Source organism: Guillardia theta (genome assembly GCF_000315625.1).
Source record: "Guillardia theta CCMP2712 unplaced genomic scaffold GUITHscaffold_65, whole genome shotgun sequence".
In the NCBI taxonomy this organism is placed as follows: Eukaryota; class Cryptophyceae; order Pyrenomonadales; family Geminigeraceae; genus Guillardia; species Guillardia theta.
The window spans coordinates 436,354-451,248 of NW_005434609.1; the positions used below are offsets into that span (position 1 = coordinate 436,354).

The window sequence follows — 14,895 nt, forward strand, 5'->3', positions numbered from 1 at the left end:
CCTCTATCTCTCTCCCTTCCATCTCTCTTCCATCTCTCTTCCATCTCTCTATCTCCCTTCCATCTCTCTTTCTCTCCCACCCCTTCTGAGCTCTCCCTCCATCTGCTATCAACTTCCGATGACGTCGCTTCGACATGGCCTTTCGAAATAGAGCCCCATCCCCACTCATACCAACAAAGTTACATCCTCTCCTCCACATCCCCACTCATACCACCGTCCACTGAAACGGGGGCCTGGAATGGGCTGGTTCTGGACTTCACGATGACACATCCCTACAACAGCAGCGGCAGCCCCGTCGGACTTTCTGCTCTCTCCGGCCCCGCCCAACAGAAGATTTCCGATCATCGTGCAAGTTATGGCACCCATCACCCGCCGAAGGCCTTTCTTCCCTTCTGAAGTTCACTGCAGGTACGGATGGTCTTCTTCATGCTGACGCTTTGCGGTTTCTCTGGTACCTGGCGGATCACCATGGAGCTACGCTGACAGCGGAGTGGGATGGATGCGCTCAGGAGGCGGTGTATGGGGACCCTGGCTTTCATCGCAAGTTTGCGTGCTCGCCCGGTGTTTCGGCACTGTATCGCTCTCGCATGGGTCTTGCCGTCCTCCTCGCAGGGGCCTTGCGCTACTGCTCTTTGTCCTGATCCTTGTTCCCCTGCTTGTCGTGCATGCCGTCGCTTACGTGGTTGGAGTGCCGGTTTTCGCTGCCTCCTTCGTTTCCTAGTATTTTATTGAGGCGGGTTTGTTGGCTCTATCCTCCCCCTCCTTTGTTTGCTCCGGTTTGTCCTTCTTTTTCAGTCAATAAAGAGAAACGGGTTGAACCCAGCGCCGGGCCCTGGGGCCGTGCCGGCAGCGGCAGCCGGGGTCGGGCACTGCAGCCGGACCCGGGGTCGGGCCCGGGCACTGCAGCCCGCCCCGGGGCCCAGTGGCATCGGGCGGCCACGGGCAATCATTGAATCGATCTGAATCTAGGCTGAGCTGTTCATCACCTGGCTCAGAAGCCCCGATCACACTGCCGTTACTGAGACAGTGCTTAGAAACAAAGAGAGAGCAAAAGGAATTGCCTTATACAGCGTGCACATGGCGTGCTTGATCTCCAGCGTCATCTTCTGGAAAGAGGCTCAACATCTTTGGGCCATCATGGTGCCACACTGAAAGAATAATCTTTGCTATACAGAGGAGTATGTGTTGACATAGGCCCAAGATCACCGAGAACTGCCGCGCGTGCATGACGGTCGGACTGCTTTGGCCGCATGCTATCGAAGGTTCTTTTTCATGTTGGCTAAACGTCTCAGCGCGTTTGTGTCCTTCCTCGGACATGGCCTTGTGGTTGAAACAGCACTGTGACAAACTTGGGACTAAGCCCTGGGGAACTTGAATTTACTGAAGAGATTGTCAAGATGTGGAAACAAGTATCGGAGAGCATGAACAAGCTACGCGTTTGACTCGATCGTATCCATGAGAACATCTCCTGCGTCCGGGGACAGGGACAGAACGAACAGCGCGAGCGATAAAGCACAGGCGATTGCAATGAAGGCCCAGCCCTCCCTGAGTGCTCCTGTGAGCCTCGAGCAAGCGCAAGAGGAGCTCTCACCAGACTGTGATGATGGTGACGATCACGAAGGCTGCAGATAGACCGACGAGCTTTGAGATGCCGTTGCCGATGGCCATGCCTTGGTTTCTGTGGGAGGTAGGGAGGATGGAGGGAGCATACACGTACATCAGCTGGTAAGAGGCCTTCAGACAAACACACAGGATCTGCACTTCAAGTCAGCAGTCAGGAGCAGTGGGCTGATAGAAGACGTGCCATGTTGCCAGAGTGAAACAAGGCGAGGCCATGATTGAGCAAGAGGATGTTCGAGACCGCGATACAAGCAGCTATGAACGCCATGGTCATGATAGCGTAGCGCCGGCCGAAAGACTTATGCCTGCCCCATCGTCAACTCCTCCTAGCCGTCAATCAAGAAGCTCACTTGACAAGAGTCATCGACACGAGAACAGTCGGAAACTCCGCGAGAGTGAGAGTGAGCATGAGCGCGAACCTCCACCACGCGTCGAGCCTTACGAGAGAGTGAGGAGGGAGAAAGTGAGTCGAAGACAGGTACTTGAAGACTTGGTGCTCCAGCAAAATGGGATACCTGGGAATGTTCAGACCCTGCCAGCAAATGGTAGAGGCAGCCTCACATGTAAACATGTCCAAACATGCCGAACGCCAAGAAGCTCCAGACACAGACCAAGCATATGATGATTCCACGCAAAGGCTCCGAAGTTATGTCACGAATCTTTAAACGAAGTTCAGGGGCCTCTGAGGTTGAGAGACGTTTCACCTGCTTCCTCCATGACGACTTTGAAGAATCAGACTTGTCGCCGGCGCTCTCGATCTTCTTCACCCTTCCCCCCTTTGCACCAACATCACGCAGAGCTAAAAGATGAGGTCGAGGTACTTTGATCAACTTGTCGCTGGCTTGATTGGTGAAGGCGATGTAGTTCAGCACTTTGTGCAGCTCGTCTGTCCTTCCCTTGTACAAGAGGAAGAACGGCGACTCAGGCACAAAGTAGTAGACGAGAATCAGTCCAATGATATCCGGCAACACTCCTGCAGCAAGAAAGACTTGGTCAGGTAGGGAGTTGAGAGATGCTTCACATGAGCAGCTTTCATGCTTTCATCTCGTGGACGCCATCGCATCAAGACTGGTATCTTTGTAAGATTGTCTGGACCTCACCTGCAAGGAGAGTTCCTCGCCACCACGGACAGTTGGTGGTGCACGAGTATCCGCTCATCAAGAACATGCCCCAAGTCAGAACAATCGTTGATCCTAGCGGAAACGCGATGGCAGGGATGACGAGGACAGATCTTGCGTCAAGCATGGCACATCAGAGGTTGTCCTCGGAAAGACTTCACTTGTTTCTCACCTGCTCCTCTGCTTTGATGTAGAGAATTCAGCCATGAGTACGACAGCTGTGGGAAACACAAGGCCCATGGAGAACCCAACAAGGCATCTTGAAAAGAGCAGGGTGTACTTTCCTTGTGAAAAGGCTGACAAGATACTGATTGGGACGAAGATGGCTCCGTGAATGTAAATCACAGCAAGTCTGAAGGTCGAGGAAGAACATCTCAGATCATATGGACGGTACAACAAAGTCACTCACCGCCCTATGATGTCGCCGACCCACCCACCCACCAGTGCACCGAAGAAAAACCCGAAGTTCGGCCCTGCTCATTTTGTGAACTTGAAGTTCCAGTGATTGAAGCGACTTCATACCGCTGATCAGCAGCGAGCGAAAGCTATCCTCCATCTTCCATTCTTCCTTCGGCAGTGCCTGCACAAGTGTGATTCTTCCTTGGAGCCAGCAAGCACTCTGCAGTCAATGATTGAACCTTCCAGGCAAGGTTGATGATATTCATCTCCATTCCATCCGAAACAATAAACAAGACAAATGCCGTCAAAGATATCAGCTGAAATCTGCAGCCCATGTCATCCCGCTCAAGGTCTCATCTTGAAACATCACCGTCCCCATCCGCATGCGTCGATCTGATCGTGCAGCGTCGGGTCCTCTACGTCACCGTCCTCCTCTACGCATTTGCTCTTTGGCAAACTGTCTGGAATTTCAGCTAGCGACGGATTGCTCGCTTCAGGATGCAAACGGGAGCTTCCATTTGCCGTTCCCTTGAGCGCGACTTCTTTTCGATAAATATTGACCAAATTGCAGCGCAAACCAGCTCGAGGAGCTGATCTATGCTTGTGTTGCGGGGAGTGAAAAGAAATCGACCTGTCCCTGAAGATCTCAGAAACCAGAAGTGAAGCAACCTCAAAACTAGTACGCAAGAAGATCGAATCACATTTCACACTGCCATTTTCCACACCTTTTCTAGTTCAGCAACCCAAAAACCCTCTCACTAACTTGAAAACGCCTCTGCAGAAGTATGGACTAGACCGAAATTCTCTCATGATCCTGGTCTTTTGAGAGCTCATACTCATTTCTCTTTTCATTGACCATTCTCTACTGTCGCCATATACTTGAAATGAAAAGAGCCCACCATTTCCTGGCGATCGTGCGTGATTTCTCTCCACGTGATTTCTCGCCTACTTTCAGGGTTTCACTGGAATCTCCCTTGCCCCCCATGTCATGTTTCAACTTGTCTTCTCTGCTATCTCCTCTCCTTTCTCGTTTCCCCTGCTACCTGCTTCCTCTCCTCTCATCTCTTCCCTGATGTTCTCTGTTCGCTTTCGATGCTCGTCGACATTTCTTCCCTCATTGGCCATGCTTTCGCTTCACGTTCTCGACATCTCCAGCAGGGTCCTGATCGCTACCCCAACCACGTTACCACCCCACCCACCCCACCCCACCCCCTATACAGCAATATTTCTATTAACCCCCACCACCACTTTATGTATCCACTACCTACCCTTGACTCAACCAGGTTTCTCCACACCACCCCCATGTTGGCAAAGTCCGTCTCCATGAACCCACCCCTGTATCATCCCAACCGTGGAAGTACCTTGTAGTACCCCACCCCTATGATCTTAAGTCTCATTCATCGAACCCCTACCCACTTTTGGTACTGTAAATACCCCCTTCATTCACGTAACCTGCCCTTGGTCCATCATCACCCCTACCACCCACGGCGATCGACTACCCCCTCCTCTCCATCTGGTAGGAGAATCTTACACTCGACCCTCATCCCCGCTCATCGATTTGCCCTCATCCCCCAAACTCTCTGCTACGCCTCCCCCCTACAACTACTACTTACTTCCCGTGCAAGGCCATGGCAGGGTTGCGGCTGTTGTTGCTCATGTAAGCTTCACAGTCTGAAAGCAGCAAGTGCTCCTCGTCCTAGTTCCTCTGTCTTCCCTTCCTCAAGTTGGTTTCCTGTCTCAGTCTTCAAACCTGCAGGCAGACTTTGCTGCTCGCATCTGCAGATTTCTGCGACGACTTTGACGGTGAGGGATCGAATGGAGTGAGTCCGGCGTAACGAGGGTGCGGCAGTCAGTCAGCTTGATGGCTCAGACCCGCTTGACTACTGCAAGGTTTCGCTTCCTACACGCGCCTTGCATGGTTTCACGGTGAGAATTACCAGGCTCAGTTCATGATGGGACATCCTCCCAAAATTGGAACAGTTTGCCTTGCTCGCCCTCAGGATGCTTTCCCTACCCAGGTGTGCCTCCTCGGCTTATCGTATTTTCAACTAATTTTAGCTCTATTCCATTCACACTTCTCTTCACTTGTAGGCTGCCTATGGCGAGGTAGATGCCGGATGTGTTCAGAGAGAGATCGAGGCTCTCGCAGGTCTGCCTGATTCCGTCGTGACCTGCTTGTCCCTTGACTCCCCGCCTGATCTTGTCAGGCGAGAAAGATGGCAGCCTCAGAACTTATCTCATGTCCAACACCGGTATGTAGAAAGATCTATCACTCAGGAAGATCACGTTCTTCCTTCCAGTTCCCACCGTCATCGGACCCAGTGGCAAGCTTTACATCACCGACCATCATCACTTGAGCAGAGCTTTGCTGCAGGTGAGGTTGTTTGTATACCTACATGTATGGTGACAGATTGCTTTGCATCAGTCTTTCTTGCCATACGACAAGCCCTACATACACCGACTGCTCTACTTGTGCATTAACGAAGTAAGAATTCTCATGTCCCTTCGATTCCTCACGTGACCGGCTGCCGTCAACAGGACTTGAGCAAATATGATGAGCAAGGGTTTTGGGATGAGATGCAATCCAGGCAATTAGTATGGCTCTACGACAATGAGGGCAACAACATCACAGTGGTACTCGTGATATGATTCTTAGTTGAGGTTTGTTTGACCTTGATCGCAACAGCATGACTTGCCACAATCCGTCAAGTACTTGAAAGATGATCCTTATCGCACTTTAGCGATGTATGTTCGCCAGGTGAGCCTTTGTTTTTTGTTTTGAGAGGAATCGATCTTCTTGAGGTTTTGTTGATCATTGACGCGTCAGTCATACGGTTTCATCAAGTGCGGCTCCAAGAGCGCAAATTCAAAGTTCCCGCAATGCGAGGGAGGTCAGTTTGTTCGACTTCTTTTTCCCTCTCGCCATCAGCGCAACTTGTCAGTGCTATTTGTGAATATGTTGGACAGGAAATGTGACAGCCAAGCCTTACATCGAGTTCAAGTGATCCTTCCTACCTCACCTCTCAACCCTCTCAAACTTTCTCATCAGATGGGCCAAACTCTATCGCGCGCAGTTTCCTCTTCCTGACATCTACGATCAGTCGGACCAAGTGACGTCACTGACTTTGCGGCTCCGACTTGACACGTCATGTAGGCTCAAGTTATTCAGCTGCAAAGCGTGTTGGGCCAGGCGATCACCATCTCTCTTGGTCAGTAGACGCTCCTCAAGCTCCCTTGTGCTCCTATACATGATGTCTGACAAGCTCTCGCAGACCCACGCAATGCCGGTCAAGAAGGTTTCAACCGTCTCGGCCCCAAGGTAGCGAGGGCGGGAAACATGCCAAGAGGCGTTAAGACTGTTTGCAGTCTGCCCAGCAGTGACTCTCGATGACCACGGATGTGTTGCGGAAGACGACAAGAAGAAGAAGAAGAAGAAGAAGCAGGTGATGAAAGATCAGAGGAAAGCGTTGTTTTGTGACACATGCGTCAGTACTTCATGGTTGAGGAAGAGAATCTTTTCGAGAAGATTCAGTGAAGTCTTGCTGCTCGTTTGCTTGAGCTGTTCATGGTGTAGCTTCGTTCTGTTTTCTCTATGTCTCGAATTTCGTCTTCACTCCCTGTCGCCCAGTCAGAGCAAACCAGTGACTCCTCAGCCTCTCGCCTGAAACCCAGGGCTTTGAAACCTCGAGGACCCGCCGGGACTGCGGAACCCTCCTCCCCTTGGGCTCATGTTGGACCGTCCAGGGCTCGCGAAGTCTTTCTTCTCCTGATCACTCTCGTCAACGCCTGTAATCTATCGCTTCTGCTGCCCTTACCATCGCATAGTCTACCCTCAGGATGCGACCCATCACCTGCCGCAGGCTCTCACTGCCTTTCTCCACCCCTCTCCTCATAGTCTGCTCCCTCTCCATCCCATCCCTCCTCTTCCTCTATTATCCCCATCTCCTCCATCCCTCCCCACCTTCGTTCCTCCCAGTGCCACAGCCTTCTCTGTGCTCTCGGTATCAAAGAACTCGACGTGACTGCCATTGGAATGAGCACATGTCGCCGCCTCTCCCTCCTTCACCCGAAGCCTTTGAAGCGTCCCGTCTCTCTGTCCGTCGCCAACCGGATGTTCTTGACCTCTCCGCATCTGCGAGACGCTCAGCAGGAGCCCAGCAGCTTGTCGTATCTTACGGCTCCATGACCTCTCGAAGTGCCTGCTCGTCGATATCAAACGCCAAATTTCCGCAGAAGACGGTCGTGCATCCAGGCGGCTTCTCCTGCATCCAAGTCACTCGGACATCGTCCACGTTGACCGCCTGCCTTGGGTTGAAATGATTCTCTTGCTTGATGTGAAGGGCTTTCCGGTCCCGATCTCCTTCCTGCAGTCTTTGATACCGCGTAGTCCACGCGCAGCCTCCTTCCCATAAACTGTTGACCTACAGCTAAATCAACACACCAGCTGGACTATCAGGTGGAAACCCACCTGAGAGAGCCACTGCCGATCGGACTGAGTCTGGATTTCTGAACTGAACATGAGCGAAGCCTTTGAAGTCTCCCTGCGGATACTTGTCAGTCAGATGAAGCAGGCGGCTAAATTTACAGTCTCCTTATCCTCTCCCCATCGAATTTCAACGATCTCTCCGCACTCATGCAAGACTTCCCTGTCAGTGGGTGAGCGAGAGGGACAAGACAATTGTCTGATGCCTCAGTGCTGCTTCATCGATCTCAAAGGGAAGGCCCCCAACGAAGACCGTGTCGCATCCCTAACGAGCCTGTGAGCACTACGAACAAGTTCTGCTCCGAAGTTACCGAGGGCGCTTGCGACTTCTTCACTTCGTTGACCTTCACCCACCTGTAGCTTGTCATCAGCAATGGCTGAGACGACTGCAATGAGTCAGTTCACCTCCCCAGAAGGTCTTGACCGCTCTTCTTCACGGCATTCTCCATTGCCTCTTTGGTAGCGAACGTGACATGTCCGTACCTGCCCATCGTCACAAGTAACACAAATTTTCAAGTCGTGCGGAACCCTTGGGGCCTTCCATCAGAACGAGTCTCGAGCTGCAGCTGCAGAGCGAGTGACCTTGCTATACTGAACGAGTCGACGTTACCGAGACTATGTCGCCACAGTCCGCAAAGAAGTTCCGAACATCGTCCTGAGGCGGAGAAGTGAGAGTCAGCAGATTCATAGCAAACATTCTCAAACACAAGGAGAAAGTTTTACCTCCGTTGCATCGTAAGACAGCCCACCAACAAACACTTTATGTTCTCCACCAACTGTCTGAAGGGCTAGTCAGTTCAAGTTTAAACTAAACATCCTGAACCTCGATCTTCCGCTTCTTGTTGTCTACTTCGGGCTGCTCCACTTGCTCTTCAGGCCGATTTCGTTTCTTGGCGTCCAATGCAGACGGTCGCTCTTGAGATGATGATGATGATGATGATGATGATGATGATGAGGAGGAGGAGGAGGAGGATGTAGAAGATTCTTTCAATACGAGAGAGTCAGTTTGCACTATTGAGATTAGAAGGTCGTTTGACAATCAGAGTACCAGAGGAAGATCCAGAAGATGAGCTGCTGGACGAGTCTGACGAGTCTACATCAAGTCAGATTTAGAATGAGAAAAAAACCTTCCGACCTGAAGATGATTCATCAGATGAAGCTTCCCCTGCAGGAATCAGGAAATCAGGTGAACAAAGCAAGGCATAAAAAATCAATGTACCTTTTCCTACTTTTGTATCCTCACTGGCTACCTTCTTGACCGGGGTTTTCGTTGGCGTCTTTGCCGGGGTTTTCGCTGGCGTCTTCGTCGGCGTCTTGCTTCCTGCCTTCCCTCCGCTGCCTGTCGCCTGTCCCTCCTGCTTGCCCTTGCCTTTCCCTGGTGTCGTCGTGACCTTGGCCGTGCTCGCAGCCTGTTGGGCCTCCTCGGACTCGTCGGACTCGTCTGAGCTGGACTCGTCGGACTCTTCTTCTTCCTCCTCCTCGGATTTCTCCTCGTCCTCGGACTCCTCCTCCTCCTCGGACTTCTCCTCCTCCTCCTCGGACTCCTCCTCTTCCTCCTCGGACTCCTCCTTTTTGGTTTCTACGATTCCTGCCGTACCCTTCCCCCCGGGCTTGGACGGGCTTGTCTTGGAGGGTGTCTTTGCCGGGCTTTTCGTTGGCGTCTTTGCCGGGGTTTTCGCTGGCGTCTTCGTCGGCGTCTTGCTTCCTGCCTTCCCTCCGCTGCCTGTCGCCTGTCCCTCCTGCTTGCCCTTGCCTTTCCCTGGTGTCGTCGTGACCTTGGCCGTGCTCGCAGCCTGTTGGGCCTCCTCGGACTCGTCGGACTCGTCTGAGCTGGACTCGTCGGACTCGTCTGAGCTGGACTCGTCGGACTCGTCTGAGCTGGACTCGTCGGACTCTTCTTCTTCCTCCTCCTCGGACTCCTCCTCCTCGGATTTCTCCTCGTCCTCGGACTCCTCCTCCTCCTCGGACTTCTCCTCCTCCTCCTCGGACTCCTCCTCCTCCTCGGACTCCTCCTTTTTGGTTTCTACGATTCCTGCCGTACCCTTCCCCCCGGGCTTGGACGGGCTTGTCTTGGAGGGTGTCTTTGCCGGGGTTTTCGCTGGCGTCTTCGTCGGCGTCTTGCTTCCTGCCTTCCCTCCGCTGCCTGTCGCCTGTCCCTCCTGCTTGCCCTTGCCTTTCCCTGGTGTCGTCGTGACCTTGGCCGTGCTCGCAGCCTGTTGGGCCTCCTCGGACTCGTCGGACTCGTCTGAGCTGGACTCGTCGGACTCGTCTGAGCTGGACTCGTCGGAACCAGACTCATTCTCGTCTGACTGGTCGTCTGAGTCACTTGATTGTTCGGAGTCTGAAGAATCTGTCTCAGCTTCCGAATCCTCAGTGTTATGGCGAGCATTCTTTCCCTTTTGGGAACTTTTCGAAGATGAGTTCACCGGATTGCTCTTGGCTGCTGGTTTGCTGGGTTCCTTTCCATTCACCATGCCAGCAGGCTTCTGCTTACCTTCAGCCTTTGGTTTCGATGCTGATGTTCCTGCAGAGTTGCTAGGTGGAAGTTGAGGTTTTCCGAGCACGTTGGATTTCTTTCCTGGGGATTTTCCCTTGACAAGCTCTTTCTCGGCACTCTTTTTGCTATCTTTGCTATCCACACTTTTCAACGACTTCACATCGCCAACCTGCGGCTGTTTCCTCGCGGCTCCTCCTCTCAACGACAGACATCTCCTCCCTCCTCCCACGAGCGGCAACCATCGCTGAGGCCCATCAGGTGAACCATGCGACGTTTCGTGAAGAAGACCCATCCTCAAAGTCGTGAATGGTGTTGAAGACCGAGGTTTCATGACGGCCCCATGCTCGATCCCGTCCATCTCCCTTGCATCTGCGTACAGCATGCTATGCGGCCTCGACAACCCGCTCACCGCGACCAAGACGAGCAATGATGGCATGGCAGTTGCCATTGCGCGAACTGGATGCAGGAGCCTCTTCGTGCTCGGGGCTTCTCTCTCTCCGTCTCCCTCCCTCCCTCCCTCCGCTTCTCTCCGCGTCGCCCTCTCCCCAAACAACATGCGTCTCAAAGGCGCCATGCCCCGTGCGCTGTTCGCAGAAGACAGCAAATCATTGACCCTTTTCAATTATTCCAGCATCGTTTGCTGCCCTCCAGGACTCGGATCATGGCCGGCAGGGGAGCCGTAATGGTCGTGGGAGCGCTGGTGCTGGGGTTGATAGAGGAAGGGCGCGGGTTCCCATGCTCGTTGAGGAGCTACTTGCATGTCGTAGGTGGATCCAGGCGTCATGTTCAGTCGCTGCATACTGCAAGACCGCCATTCAACTCGAAACGCGTGCATATCCTCGCTATGTTGCCCAAGTCCAACGGCGAAGTCCTTGCTGCCATAGAGGAGGAGGACGTCGGTTCGCTGAAGGAGCTCCTCGTGCAGGGAGTAGAGACGAACTTCTCAGATGAGTGGGGCACGACCGTCCTGCAGCTCGCCGTGAAGCAGGGGAATGTGGAGGTGCAGCTATTGCTCCATGTCGATGTTTGACCCGCTTACCAAACTCTTGCTGATGCAGGCAGTGAAGCTGCTACTGGAGCACGGAGCTGATCCCAATGTGGCATCATCGTCTGATTCGGAGACCACTCCCCTTCACACGGCGATCATCAAAGGGAACCCCGAGGTCGTGCTGAGTCTGATCCAACATGGCGCGGACTTGACGCGGCGAGATGAGTTCGGAATGACACCGAGAGAGCTTGCAATCAAACGAGGAGGAGCTGAGATCTGCAAGATGGTAAAAGAAGCGCATCGGCAGGAAGACGAGATCGAATCCTCTGCTCCAAGAGTGATGGAAACAAGGAAGATGTGGCAGGGCCCAGCAGACCATCAGGGTCAGAGCAAAGTATCCCAGGACACTGTGAAGCGGGTCCGCGAGGTGCTGATCTTTGTGATCTTTGTGATGAGATGGAGGATGGAGCTCACTCTCCTTGTACTCGTTGCAGATGGCGGCGGATTGGGAAGCGTCCGAGTTAGGTAGGGATGGAGATGGAGGAAGTTTGGTAGAGCTAGTTGTTGACAGCGAGACCGGAGAGCAAACTTTCCGTCGGATTCCCTTGAAAGGAGGAGCTCAACATTTGTACGAAGACTTGTAGATAAAATGTCATTCATAGATGTATCGAGTCACAGGCAATGCCATTCATATTGCACTGGCAAAGGAGGGCCAGTAAATCGGAGAGTGACCAACGCCAGTGAATGAGAAACTTGCTGAGTCGGCAGCTGAGTTATGGCCCAGGGCCCTGGGGCGGTCTGAGCCAGCGGCTCGCACTCGAGTCGTGACCGTACTGTCAACCGTTCCGAAGTTCACTACTGTCAAACGGGCCGGATCAGATCAAGTTCCGAAGTTCCGTTTGCCGCGCCGCGTGCCGACAGTCACACTGTGAGCCCGGCGGGCAGCGGCCGGGCCGCAGAGCGGACTCTGGGGCGGACTCAGTCTGTTATTCGGTGAAGAGACACTGCATGGCGAAGCGGGCGGCGGGGAGATGGGCTGGGGCCTCTGGGCTGATGGCGCTTCCTCTAGCGATAGCGATGTCATTGATCATCATCTTGTTACAGTCAAACTCGAGCAGAGAGGTGAGGAGAGGAGAAAGCATGGTGAAGGAAAGAAGGAACCACAGCTTCGTTGACGTCTTTCTGCTCAGGTTAGTTTGGCAGCTCGTGTAGCCAAGTCGGAACACAAGATGGTGAGCGCCGCTGAGCATGCCACGGAGAGCTTCGCTGATCATGATGTTACAACTGCGGTACTTGTACTGACGCTGTGATCCTTCCAACGTGTGATTGCTGTATAAGGTGCTGCGGGCTCAACAAGCCGCAAAGGCAAGATATCAGAAGATGATGGCCGCGGCTCTGCAGGTGACGAACGGAGAGATGAAAAAATGCACACATATCCAGGGAGACAGTTGTCTTGTAGGCAGAGCAAGAAAGATAGACTCGAAAGACATTCTTGTCCGACAAATTGTATCTACAGCTGAACTTGGGTTTCAGGCAGAAGCTCGTGCACACAAGGAGGGTGAGGTAGCAACGGCAAAGGCCATGTCGTATCAGCAGAGTTTGGAAAAACGGATGCTTTTTGCAAGAAGAAGGCGGGATATGATGTAAACTCTCCACTGGCATGTCGATTTTTGTGATCATTTCTCCAGGGACGAGGCCCGCCAAATCAGGAAGGATCAGTACTTGGAATCGCGAATGAATCAAGAGCTTTCAAGGACATTAGGAAATCGTGTAATTTCCGGGCAGTAAACTCTTAGCCTCCAATTCATTCTCAACCAAATCGCACTTGACGAAATTTTCCTCGGTGTCAAAATACTTCTTCACCTCCTCTGGTGAATAGTGTCGCACTGCTGCCGTCATGGTAGCCGTGGCGCCTCAGGTGGTCTCACGGCTGGCCAGCTTCAAGCTTGTTTTCAAACCCTCGATCTCGCGATCTTTCGTTTCGAGCTTGTCATAAAGGGAATCGATCAGTTGGTTTGACTTGCTCTTGATGTCCGCCTCGGACTTGCTCGCTGCTTCTTTCATCGACTTGATCTGATCGTGCAACTTCCGTATGTTGTTGTTTGCCTGATGTGAATGTAAATTAGAGGAGTCAGAATGAGATATTAGAAACCTCTTCAAGCTTCTCTTCGCAGCGAAAAGTGGCCTGTGCAGCCTCGAGCACATTATTTTTCTCCTTGTCTATCGCAATTCTGAGTTCTTTGATGCATTCGTCCTTCTTCATGCAAGCTTTCTCGGACTCGCTCAGATTTGAAACCAATTCAGCGATCCGCTTCTCTAGCGAAATGATTTTCGTGTTGCTCACTGAGCATTCTTTCTTCCATGTCTGCATGTCTTCTTGCAGCTTTCCGATTTCAGTGTCTCGCGACCTTCGCAAAGTCTCCAGTTCTTTCTTCGAGCTTTCTTGCGCTTCTTCGCACTGACGATTCACTTTTTCCAGAAGAGCAATCTTGTCGTGGAGTCCGTCAATGATCTTGTTTGCTTTCTGTTTGACGGCTTGTTCTACCTCGGATATCTGTTTGTCTCGCGCTTGTATTTGCTCATGAAGGGAGCTGATGATTTTGTTTGCTTTTGTTGTCTTCTCTTCAACAGTTTTTTGAGCAGTTGCAACTCTGTCCTCTAATTCGTCGCGTAAGATTGTAATTCGCTTTCCAATCGCACGTCATTTACTGTCTGTCAGAAGTGAAGTCCCTTACCTTGTTTGCTTGCTGCAACTTGTCGTCCTGTTCCTTCTTGCTGTTTTCAACCCTTGAAATCTCTCCCTGGAGTTGCTTCACTTGATCCTGAATGTGTGTTTCAATAGAGATGTGGATAAAAGTGGTGTAAAGAAAAAACCTGGAGCTCTGAGACAACGCAGTTTGCTTGAGCCTCTTTCTTTTGACTATTCTTCAGATCATCGTACAATCTGCTACTGTTCTGCTGCTCCTTTTCAAGTTTCTCCATCAAAGAACCAATCATTTCATTTGCCTTTGTGATTCGTGCATTGCACTTGGTGATTGCGTCCTCCAATTCCCCGTTCTTCTTCTTCTCGTCAACCAGGAACTGTGCTTGGACTGACACTTCCTGCTCAAGATTCGTCACTTTCTCCGATGCTTCTTTCAGTCGCTGCTCAGCCAGCATCGCATAGTCTAGAGAGTCTGCCGTCTCATTCTTCTGTTTTGCTTCTGTTTGGGCTTTGGAAGTCTGAGTATTTTCGGCTGCAGCTCCAGGCATGACAAGTCACTGGATCCGGGAGCCTGCAAACACAAGGTCAGCATGGTACGAAACCAGTTCTCATCTCCCTCGTCTCCCTCGTCTCCCTCGTCTCCCTCGTCTCCCTCGTCTCCCCTCCTCGTCTTCCTCGTCTTCCTCGTCTTCCTCGTCTTCCTCGTCTTCCTCGTCTTCCTCGTCTTCCTCGTCTTCCTCGATTTCCTCGTCTTCTTCGTCTCCCTCACTATCCTTCACTCTTCGCAAAACATTCCTTTCCTCTGCGTCTGATCAGACTCTATTCTTGTCATTCTTGCCATCCCCTTTTTTTCGATTGATGAGTCAAACCGAGTTCGCCTCAGAGTATTATTTGTTGCGAACTTGCCCTCCCCATCCTGCTCCTGCTCCTGCTCCTGCTCCTGCTCCTGCTCCTGCTCCTGCTCCTGCTCCTGCTCCTGCTCTATTTACCATGTTATTTCTGCCAAGCCCTTCGACTCTCTTTGCAGGTCGCGAGCGCTTTACTCCCTGCACACATCAGTATGTGAATGGCTGTAAACAAGTACAG

The 14,895-nt window shown here is 52.2% G+C and overlaps 6 protein-coding genes across 6 annotated transcripts; 4 read left to right on the forward strand and 2 right to left on the reverse strand.

Annotated features, from left to right (window-relative positions):
* Window positions 1-261: 261 nt before the first annotated feature.
* GUITHDRAFT_154069 (hypothetical protein) lies at window positions 262-641 on the forward strand (the record flags this gene model as incomplete). Its single annotated transcript, XM_005827668.1, has 2 exons — window positions 262-352; window positions 409-641. The coding sequence occupies 2 exons, from the start codon at window positions 262-264 to the stop codon at window positions 639-641; spliced, it is 324 nt and encodes a 107-aa protein (XP_005827725.1).
* Window positions 642-1,430: 789 nt separating this feature from the next.
* GUITHDRAFT_113276 (hypothetical protein) lies at window positions 1,431-3,853 on the reverse strand (the record flags this gene model as incomplete). The annotated part of the gene is made up of 14 exons (XM_005827669.1): window positions 1,431-1,545; window positions 1,592-1,755; window positions 1,862-1,925; window positions 1,971-2,135; window positions 2,182-2,279; window positions 2,325-2,396; window positions 2,442-2,593; window positions 2,721-2,851; window positions 2,911-3,090; window positions 3,148-3,211; window positions 3,261-3,318; window positions 3,377-3,461; window positions 3,508-3,774; window positions 3,846-3,853. The coding sequence occupies 14 exons, from the start codon at window positions 3,851-3,853 to the stop codon at window positions 1,431-1,433; spliced, it is 1,623 nt and encodes a 540-aa protein (XP_005827726.1).
* Window positions 3,854-4,752: 899 nt separating this feature from the next.
* On the forward strand, window positions 4,753-6,528 carry GUITHDRAFT_164608 (hypothetical protein; the record flags this gene model as incomplete). The annotated part of the gene is made up of 15 exons (XM_005827670.1): window positions 4,753-4,794; window positions 4,894-4,940; window positions 4,987-5,027; window positions 5,078-5,155; window positions 5,229-5,286; window positions 5,345-5,389; window positions 5,438-5,511; window positions 5,563-5,622; window positions 5,676-5,771; window positions 5,824-5,895; window positions 5,965-6,028; window positions 6,105-6,138; window positions 6,187-6,247; window positions 6,292-6,346; window positions 6,410-6,528. Exons 1-15 carry the CDS (start codon window positions 4,766-4,768, stop codon window positions 6,526-6,528), a joined length of 933 nt encoding a protein of 310 aa, XP_005827727.1. The 5' UTR covers window positions 4,753-4,765.
* Window positions 6,529-6,916: 388 nt separating this feature from the next.
* Window positions 6,917-7,405, reverse strand: GUITHDRAFT_75377 (hypothetical protein; the record flags this gene model as incomplete). The annotated part of the gene is made up of 4 exons (XM_005827671.1): window positions 6,917-6,988; window positions 7,099-7,159; window positions 7,204-7,269; window positions 7,314-7,405. 4 exons carry the CDS (start codon window positions 7,403-7,405, stop codon window positions 6,917-6,919), a joined length of 291 nt encoding a protein of 96 aa, XP_005827728.1.
* Window positions 7,406-11,030: 3,625 nt separating this feature from the next.
* On the forward strand, window positions 11,031-11,391 carry GUITHDRAFT_60244 (hypothetical protein; the record flags this gene model as incomplete). The annotated part of the gene is made up of 2 exons (XM_005827672.1): window positions 11,031-11,117; window positions 11,176-11,391. Coding segments are annotated over 2 exons (303 nt in total), but the record flags the coding sequence as incomplete, so codon positions are not given.
* A 722-nt stretch (window positions 11,392-12,113) lies between these two features.
* On the forward strand, window positions 12,114-12,752 carry GUITHDRAFT_142611 (hypothetical protein; the record flags this gene model as incomplete). Its single annotated transcript, XM_005827673.1, has 4 exons — window positions 12,114-12,227; window positions 12,296-12,337; window positions 12,444-12,506; window positions 12,639-12,752. The coding sequence occupies 4 exons, from the start codon at window positions 12,114-12,116 to the stop codon at window positions 12,750-12,752; spliced, it is 333 nt and encodes a 110-aa protein (XP_005827730.1).
* Window positions 12,753-14,895: the final 2,143 nt, after the last annotated feature.